The 10,000-nt window shown below is 44.3% G+C and overlaps 1 protein-coding gene across 2 annotated transcripts in view; it reads right to left on the reverse strand.

Annotated features, from left to right (window-relative positions):
• The window catches only part of zgc:158766 (uncharacterized protein LOC100009641 homolog), a 67,397-nt gene that overhangs the window by 4,421 nt on the left and 52,976 nt on the right, over positions 1-10,000 (reverse strand). For both annotated transcript variants that reach the window (XM_053227877.1, XM_053227878.1), the window contains exons 14-22: positions 8,722-9,533; positions 8,370-8,619; positions 8,132-8,221; positions 6,556-6,780; positions 6,288-6,458; positions 5,314-5,491; positions 4,598-4,714; positions 3,024-3,269; positions 1,349-1,563 (exon numbers count right to left, since the gene is read on the reverse strand). In XM_053227877.1, the coding sequence (XP_053083852.1) occupies positions 1,349-1,563; positions 3,024-3,269; positions 4,598-4,714; positions 5,314-5,491; positions 6,288-6,458; positions 6,556-6,780; positions 8,132-8,221; positions 8,370-8,619; positions 8,722-9,533 (2,304 nt within the window). The remainder of the gene's footprint in view (positions 1-1,348; positions 1,564-3,023; positions 3,270-4,597; positions 4,715-5,313; positions 5,492-6,287; positions 6,459-6,555; positions 6,781-8,131; positions 8,222-8,369; positions 8,620-8,721; positions 9,534-10,000) is intronic.

The raw sequence follows: 10,000 nt of genomic DNA on the forward strand, positions 1-10,000 counted from the left end.
AGAAGGTGGCCTGGTCTGATGAATCACGTTTTCTTTTACATCATGTGGAAGGCCGGGTGTGTGTGTCGCTTACCTGGGGAAGAGATGGCACCAGGATGCACTATGGGAAGAAGGTAAGCTGGTGGAGGCAGTGTGATGCTCTGGGCAATGTTCTGCTGGGAAACTTTGGGTCCTGGCCTTCATGTGGATGTTACTTTGGCACGTACCACCTACCTAAACATTGCTGCAGACCAAGTACACTCCTTCATGGCAACGGTATTCCCTAATTGCAGTGGCCTCATTCAGCAGGATGATGTTTCCTGCCACACTGCAAAAATTGTTCAGGAACGGTTTGAGGAACATGATAAAGAGTTCAAGGTGTTGACTTGGCCTCCAAATTCCCCAGATCTCAATCCCATCCAGCATCTGTGGGACGTGCTGGACAAACAAGTCCGATCCATGGAAGCCCCACCTCACAACTTACACGACTTTAAGGATCTGCTGCTAACGTCTTGGTGCCAGAGACCACACACACCTTCAGATGTCTCGTGGAGTCCATGCCTCAACAGATCAGAAAGGTTTTGGAGGCACAAGGGGAATGTACACAATATTAGGCAGGTGGATTTAACGTTATGGCTGATCGGTGTACACGCTTATTCACTTTCACACACCTCTAAACACTCACACACTGGGATCTGTACACTTGTTTGTGTACAAAACATTAACAAAGTCACATGACTGGCTGCTCTCGTGTTTATTTCTGTTTGAAGATCAGAATGGCGGGAATCTTTTCTCCAGGGGAAAGATCGAGTGTGTGAGCGAGTGTGTAGCGTTCACACCAAACTACTGATCGTAAAGTCGTGTAGTGTGTAAAACGAGGTCGACGCTCCAGTGTGTGCTGCATTCGACTTAACTCAGAATTTGAAAATTACGTCATTTCTGATTTCTTTGAGCTACAAAGTGGAAAAAAAAACCTCACGGACGCCTCCATGTTTGTCGTTTGTGAGCCGCATGCTAGCCAGCTAACTGTGATGAGTGCTGCATATTTACTGCCGTACAGTCAGTGTTATAGATTTAACGAGTGAAAACGTCAGTTAAATATACGACAGTTTTTAAAGGTAAGTCGTGCTGCTGTGTTTACTGCTGATGCTCTGAGCGGCCATTTTGATTTGACGTCACTTGCTGAACTCGGAGTTGTGGAGAAGTTCGTTTTGGTCTTCGTCACGTCTCACACTCAGTAACACTCAGTGCTTATACACACAGTGTGTGACACGTTTCTATATAAAACACTGTGGCTTTTGGTCAAGCTACAGGAATGTCATTTTTAGTGGTGTGTTTGTGAGATAAGTGTGTGTGTGTGTAATCTCACCGCTGTGATGAAGCTGTTAGTGTCGTTGTGCTCCTTGTGGAAGTGGTGTGACGGAGACGAGGAGACGGAGGAGGAACAGAGGAAGGATGACTCGCTGCTGAAGGAGTCCATGATGAGGGACGAGTGATGGGGGACGGACAGAGCGCTCACGCTGTTCACGCTGTTCACGCCGTCGCTCGAGGTGCTGTGAGACGACGACTCGGAACCCTCTGTGACTGCACACACACACACACACACACACACACAAAATAAAGAACAAATTTAAAGAATAAACCACTGTGAGTTTGTGTGTGTGTGTGTGTGTGTGTGTGTGTAAGATAATGAGTGATGTACCAGTATGATGATGATGAAGCGGAGTGACTGTTACCACGTCGATTATTTTCCTATAACAGCACGTCCCTGAAGTGTTTTATTCCTCTTACACCACAGCAAAGTGATAACGATTAAAATTTATTTATTAATGAACAATACGAACAGTTCTTCTCGGAAAGTTGCGTCTTTACCTCTGAGAGTTACAAAGCGATGAGACCGGAGACTCCTTCTGTAAACGTTAAATAAATTATATAAAGCTTCACCGTATCGAAGATTTTTTTTAAAAAATCTGTTCACGTGGAGTGTCTGCCGTCTGCCGTGTACGTCCCTGTGAACGAGTTGTTGCTATAGAAACGACAACGTATTAGAATGAGTGCGTTAATATAAACCTGTGATGAAGTGAGTTATTTTATGCAAATTTGCTTCACAGAGAATTTCAGAGAAACTGAATTGTTATACCCGTGAGTGTTTCTAATCATTTCCTTCTCATGTATTAGAACGCTTTTGAATGTGTGTGTGTGTGTGTGTGTGTGTGAGAGAGAGAGAGAGAGAGAGACAGAGAGGCTGCAGCGTAGCGCGTAGCATGTCGCGTGTATCATGTAGCGTGTCACTTCTCCTCCCGCTGATCATTGTTGCGGCTCTTGTAAAAACCGCACGGTGAAAAAAATAAGTTTGAGAACGGCCGTTGCTCTCAGTGCATCCTTTCAGTGTTCACTCACTTTGCACCAGTTTAACCACACACACACACACACACACACACGTGCGCGCGCACACACACACACACACACACACACACACAATCATCATCTAGATCCTTCATAGTGTCATGGTTTATTTAGAATCAAAGCTTAGCCACTGGTGTAGGAGGTGTTTCCTGTTACATTTCCTCTGGTGTTGTAAACACACACACACACACACACACACACACACACACACACACAGAGCCAGAGCCAGAGCCAGCTCTGACCATCACACTGCCCTTCGTCTTGCTGCTCTGCTGCAGGTGACGTATTGCGACATCTTGGATTTTTGCATTTCTGAATCTGAGGACTTCTGTTTCTGCGAATGATGTTAATTATTAATATAGTCGTAAGCAGCGATCTGTGGGGTCCAAGCACTTCACAAATTGCGCCTCCAGTAGCCAGTTCTTGCTACGATACACAGAACAGTAAAAGAGACCATAGCTTTACATACTTATGAAGCTTTGTGATGATAGTTCAGTCCTATATTTGTACTAAAAACCTTGAAAATGAAATACACACTGTTGGACACTTTTTTTTTGGCACTACAAAGCGCAAGGGGCGGAGCCACCGGAGGGTAGCTATAGGACTCCATTAGGTGTCAGATGTGCACGCGGACTCACCCATGGAGGGCTGCATGGCGGCGTCGTGCTCCAGCTCGTCCTCCTCGATGCAGTCGTAGTGCCAGTGGGCGAGAGGCGGGTGGGGGGCGGAGCTAAAGAGCGACAGGTTGAGGGAGCTCATGAAGGAGGAAGAGGAGTGGCTACTGGAGGAGGAGGAGCTGCTGTTGGAGATGGTGGAGTGCGGTCTCTTGAACGGGCTGGAGTGATCGTAGGAGGAGACGGAGATGGAGGAACGAGTGCGTGACTCTGCAGAGATAAATCCAACAATCCATCAATTCTACCAACGTCTGTTTATCTACATTATTTCTGAGAGAAAGAACAAACTCTGCGGTTAAAATGACTGTGATTCATTAAACACGGCAACCAATGAAAACAGAGAAGAGGCAGGCTTAAATGACTCGTGATATTTTATTATAAATGTATAAATATTATAAATTATCGGCGTATTTAAAAAAATATATTTATGTGCTGGAGTTGCTAGAGATAGAGATCATATTCTTTTAAATCTATAAAACTCCTAACACACACACACACACACACACACACACTGACACACACACACAGACAGACAGTCAGGTCCAGTCATGAGAGATCTTTTTAGGAGTGTTTAAAAAGGAGGCGCTGAAAGACAGCAGAGTGATCTTCAACTCTCAGAGCGCATCTCCGTCTTAAACAGAGCGAGAGATCAGAGCTGTAATTACAGAGTGTCTCACAGTCAGGGAAAGAGAGAGAGAGAGAGAGAGAGAGAGAGAGAGAGAGAGGTGGTGGTGAAAAACAAAGATGAGTACATAGCGAGAAAGAAAGACGGGGGAGAGAGACAGAGACAGAGAAAGAGAGGAACACAGAGAGAGGGGGTAAGAGAGAGACAGAGAGAAAGAGAGCTAGACAGAGAGACAGAAAGAAAGAGAGCTAGACAGAGAAACACAGAGAAAGAGAGCGAGACAGAGAGACAGAAAGAAAGAGAGCTAGACAGAGACACAGAAAGAAAGAGAGCGAGACAGAGAGACAGAAAGAAAGAGAGCTAGACAGAGAGACAGAAAGAAAGAGAGCTAGACAGAGACAGAAAGAAAGAGAGCTAGAAAAAGAGACAGAAAGAAAGAGATGTAGACAGGGAGAGAGAGAGAGAGAGACAGAGAGACAGAGAGAAAGCAGACAGAGAGCAAGAGAGAGACAGAGAGAAAGAAAGACAGAGACTGGTAAAAACAAATAAGGGGAAATTATAGAAAAACAGAGAAAGAGTGAGAGAGAGTGAAACAATGCGAGAAACAGAGAAAGAGTGAGGCAAAGAATGGACAGAGAGAGAAAAAGACAGAAGAGGAAATATTGGAGGGAAAGAACGGAAGAGAGACAGATAGAGAGAACGACTGCCATGAATAAAAGATTTGTCTAGATTATTTTAATAGCACAAATTACAGATAAATAAATAATACACTCAACAGCAGACACAGAAAACGACACACACATAGAGAGATAGAGTGTGTACGAAAGTATAAAAGAGTATAAAAGAGAGAGAGAGAGTGAGAGAGAGAGGGAGAGGGAGATGTGAGGAGAAGAAGGACAAGAAGTGGACGTACCTGTGCCTTTCATGATGTAATCTACAGCTCGGTCGCTGATGGCTGCGTCGCTCGGTTTGATGTCCATGAAGGGCTTGTTCCCGATTCCCATAGAGACCATCTCCTGCATCCGCAGCTCTGTTGAGCAGAGGAGACGTGTGTGTGTGTGTGTGTGTGTGTGTGTGTGTGAGAGAGAGAGAGAGAGAGAGAGAGACCACACATGAAATACCAGGATAAAACTATATGGTATCTGAGAGAGGGAAGATAAGCTATAGATAGATCAGTACAGATGGTATACTGTTCCTGTCCACCAGAGGGCGCTGTCTCTTGCAGAGACAGAATAAAGCCACTTTTGCCAGCAGTTTTTTACTTATATACTTTTTCATCTAAAATTAAAAATAGCTACAAATCAAATTACTTCTGATATAAAGCTCTAGCCTCAAACTTTAGGCCACGCCCCCAGCTGAGTCTGACACCAAACGTAGTGCTGAGGAAGAACATGATGGTGCTGTGATTGTTTTTATCTCTGTGATTATGTCCTTGTTTATAAATAACACAATGCTAAACTAAAACTGTGCTTCTTCTCTCACTTGTTAGCTTCAAAGCCTCCAGAAAAAAAAAAAAAACCCAAACCTGACACACAAAACACAAAAATAGTACTCTATACCGATAAACCAGTGGATAGGCCACGCCCACAAGTGACACGGGCAACACGAGTGAACGTAGAGTTAGCTGACCTCTGTTTCTGAGCGCTTGTCTCCACAGGATCTTGCCGATGATGGAGGTCCAGGCCGCCTTGCTCTCGGCCGAGCTGGCCTGCAGGATGAACGTGTCCTGGGACTTCCTGCGCCGGAACCAGATCTCGAACCGGAGGCCGCTGTCGCCCACGTTCTCCGTCATCCCGATCTCTGCGGTCTGGGGAAAACACTCAAACAATGAGCTATTGGTTATAACCTACTAAAGCTTTTTGGACTTTTTGAGTAAACCTTTAAGAAATTCTGCTGACAATGTGAATTTAAAGCAAGGCGCTTTACACTGTACGATTTTCAGCCACTTTTCTGACAAAAATTGTACATCGTAAAGGAATTCTTTGGTCCTGAGTTGATGTTGCTGGTGTTAGAATATATAATGTATGTCTTATTGCTGGCTGATTTTCTGCCGAGTTCTGTCAGTGTGAGAAATGTTCCAGTAATGTGAGCACCGCTAAGACGCTCATCTAAAATCCACCGATAGGAGAGCGCCAAACTCATGGTACAGCTACGAATACGCTAGCAATAGGAAAACTTAAAAAAACATGCTAATGGATAGAAAAAAAACGTCCTTATTTCCTTAAGCTCACTTGACAATGTTTGTGTTTATGATTTCCAGATCACGCCGATTGTTTAAGCAGAATGTAGCGGGAATCTTCATCGTATAATCCGACACGTTATCACGCAATCTGTTATAGAATGCAGCCAGGATTTTATTGGGATCTCATACAATGTGAGAGGTGAACATCTTAAAAGAGTGTTGAAGCCACAGTATAAAACCAGCATAAGTGTTTGTTTTTTTTTAATTTTTCCAAATTCTGTACTTAAAAAAAAACAACAACACCTTTTCATGTTCTGGATTACTTTTGGGGTCCTATTTCAGCCGTACACAAACGAGACAAAGCCAGGAAATACCATGCTTTTGAGATGTTTGAGATGTTTGAGATGTTTAAACCCTTCACCTTAAAAGATTGTTTATAGATGTAGATGTCGTATCCCCCTTCGATCTTTTTGGTTTTGCTAAACAGGATGAGGTCCTCGAACAGGAAGACGTGCCGGAGGTACTTCCTGCGTCCGCACCACACTATGAATTCGTCCTGACACCTCAGCTGGCCCTGTTCCTTCAGATTCACCTACAAACCGAACCAAAAAAAAAATCACTTAACGTGTCTTTGAGCTCTAAAAGTCGCTACTGAATCAAACAGACACGGTTTATATCGTGCTGCTTACATCACATCCTCTGATGGCGTCCATGGCGAGCAGGTCGTTGCCGTGGCGCAGCTGGAACTTGACCATCTCCTCAGCGGTCCTGAGGTCGGCGAGTTCCTGCTCCTGCGATTGGCTGCACTCTTTTATCAGGTCCTTCAGCAGCAGGGCGTATTTACTCATCCTCTGGATGGGCTTCAGCAGGTAGGACGCCAGGTCCATCTTGTCCTCCAGCTCCATCTGCTTATTCTACGGGAAAAACACATCAGCGATTTGAAGACTTTAAAAAAAATATTTTTAACAATTTGATAATTTTCATAGATCTACTAAAATAAAGCAGGGCTCAGACCAAACATGGTGAAAAAAAAAAAAAAAACCAAAACAATTCTTCAATGGGAAATAATGTGCGATGTGGAAATGTCAAAGTTCATCTTACACGTGAAAGGAACGTGAAAAAACAAGTCTGATGTCACTGCTGCTTAAGACAGATGTATATGCTTAAAGGCGAGCTTGACTATACATGACCTGGGACCTGCTAGCTTTAAAAGACAGACAGAGTGTCCTCCCAGAGGCACTGCAAAACGAATCACGACAAAAAAAGACACAACATTTTAAACGAGCAATATGAAGTCAGACCTCGTGAATCCTACTGAACCCACGCTACTTCTCTGGGCATCGTTTAGATTAGATTACGTGAGAACTTCTTCATCTCAGTGATAATAAATATAAACAATCCTGCTGTAAACGGATCCATGAAAGTCTCCGTCATGGCACACTGTGTTTTGTACACGTCCGTAACCACGAGCTGTGAGGACACCGGACCCTCGGTAGTTTCGGAAGGTTGTGGTGTCAAATTCGATATGGAAACAGTGACGTTCCTGATGATCTTGCTTTCCGAGACCCGATGAGCGATGATTATTATCAGTTCTCATCTAACTTAAAACCTCAGAGCAGCTGAGGAGGACGTTTTAGATTTTCCCATAGACTTAATCGTTCGTTTTGAGATTTTACGACCATGGAGTGCGTGTCTATACAGGGGTTTTACGGTAAACACCAGGTGTTTTAGTTAAAAATGTAGACACAAGAAAAGGTTACACACACACACACACACACACACACACACACACACACAAACACTTTCTGTACAGAACATCTTTCTTCCTAGAACAGAACTCTCATTTTCTGGTCAATCGAATATGGGCAATATAATATACAAAATGGCCGACACAGTATAATATACAAAATGGCCGACACAGTATAATATACAAAATGGCCGACACAGTATAATATACAAAATGGCCGTCTCCGGCTCCACCGCGACACTGACCAGGACAGAGCGCTTACTAAAGATGAATTAATAATATATAAAATAATATACACAGCTTATCACTTTGTTTTAATACACTTTCCTTTTATTAGCGTCCGTTATTGAGGTTATTCATGTTAATTAGTGTTTTTGAGAAATAATGTTCAAGTGGTTTAGTGCAGAAGGAACGGAGGTGGTGTTTTTGAGAACGTGTTCTTTAGCACGTCTCCGTCACGCTGCCTTTATTCTGTACCTGAGCTGTTTTACGTAACGCCTCAGACGGGTGTGTCTCACCTTGAAGAAAGCGTTGCCGTGGCTGGTGAGCAGGGCGTCGGAGCGCGGTTTATTCTTACTGTACAGAGCGTACATTCCAAACTGGTCCTCCTGTCAATCACAAACACACACACACACACACACACATGTTGTTTATTCTTAATGGCCTTCCTAACACCACCACACCTACACATTCCTGTGATGCCTCTTGGATTTAGAATATTCCAGAAGAAGAAACGGATGCTTTGTAAAGACTCACGTGTCTCAGGAAGCAGGTGCTGACTGAAAGCGGGGAATGTGCACATTGCTCCAGATCCTTCAGGAAGTACTGGCTGTGGAAGTCACACAGCTTCTCCAGGTTTCCGAAGATGATGCTGCGCTTTCCTCGGAGGTCCTGCGGCAGGTCCGGCCTCTCCATCTCTGGGAAGTAGTGCTCCATGATGTAGGAGAGGGAACGCACGTACTCTCTCTCTGTGGAGATCATCTCGTCCATGATGTGCTGGATTTTACTGCAAGGAATCAAATTACAAATGAACTAGTTTCATCCATCCATCCACCTTCACAGTGTGTGTGTGTGTGTGTGAGTGTGTGTGTGAGTGTGTGTGTGTCACCTGCTCTGTCTCTTGCTCTCACCATCCCCCGGTCTTCCCTGACTTAGGGAGGGAGATGGGAGGCTCCTGCTCCGTGCCAGCACTGGACTCTTCACGTGTGGCCTCTGCAGCTTCTTCTCCACACACGTGTTGTTGCTGAGCTCCAGCCCTTTGATGTAGACGCCCAGGTAGCCGTGGTGTCCCGAGAGATCAGAGCTCACCGTCTTCTTCATCATCTTCTTCAGCGGAGGCCTGCGGTGCCTCGCTCCAGGCTCCGAGTGACAGGAATACGACGAGTCGACGGTGCAGTCGCTGTCCGTGTCGTCCAGCGGCGACGGAGTGAGTTTTTCTCTCTCGGGAGGGAAAAGAAAAGATCTGAAAGGAGAGTCGTTTTTAGAGAACGGTCCTGCCGAGTGAGGTTTCTCATCCTCGAACTCGAAGGTGTGTTTAATCTCAGGAAGAGAACTTCTGCTCTCTCCGCATTGCAAATCCACACATATTACAGGTATTTCCCTGGGTTTTGAAAGGTCAGAGGTTAGAGAAGAGTCAGACACGGGTTCCTCTCGCACTGCCGCTCTCTCCAACAACTCCTCCAGCTGTTTCCGGGTCTCCTGGCACTTCATCCAGATGTGGTTCCAGTGGTGGAGCTGGCGGGGGCTGCCCAGCGTGGCCACCGTGTCGTTCAGAGAGCTGAAGTTCTCCAGAGAGAACTTGGTGGCCTCGTTGTGGTAGTCCTGCAGTGTCTGCAGAACTTCAGGAGAGAAGCTCATGATGCTCTCTTCCAAATTCAGACGCTTGAAATAGTCCTCGCAGTGCGTCATCCACTCCTGAGCCTGCGAGAGGACAAATTGATTTGTTCAGTTAGTTCCTATTAATGCTTAACCATTAATGATTAGTTTCTGAATATAAATTTTTTAAAAAATCGGTTATGTTTCATACCGGCACTTCACGTTACCACTTTTAACTAGAGCCATGGACAGATAAAACATTTTATTTTGATGCGGTTTTGTTTTGAAATCAGTTGTATTTAAACATTCTGTTTTGCCATTGTCTTTTTTTTTTTTAAAAAATCACATTTTTAATCACGTGAGGGGAAAAAAAATGAAAAATTTACAAAAGGTAGTGAAAATTCATTCCTTTTTGAGCTAGGGATTAGAAACATTAAAGGGAATAAAAACAAAATGAAAAGGAACAAAGGAACAAAAAAAGGGAATGAAAAGGAACAAAGTTTTTCATTGAATGTAACCGAAAAAAGTACAGATTATTCCAGAGTGAAAATGTTATTTTAAAAAAGTGCTTA

The sequence above is a fragment of the Pangasianodon hypophthalmus genome, chromosome 22 (assembly GCF_027358585.1).
Source record: "Pangasianodon hypophthalmus isolate fPanHyp1 chromosome 22, fPanHyp1.pri, whole genome shotgun sequence".
In the NCBI taxonomy this organism is placed as follows: domain Eukaryota; kingdom Metazoa; phylum Chordata; class Actinopteri; order Siluriformes; family Pangasiidae; genus Pangasianodon; species Pangasianodon hypophthalmus.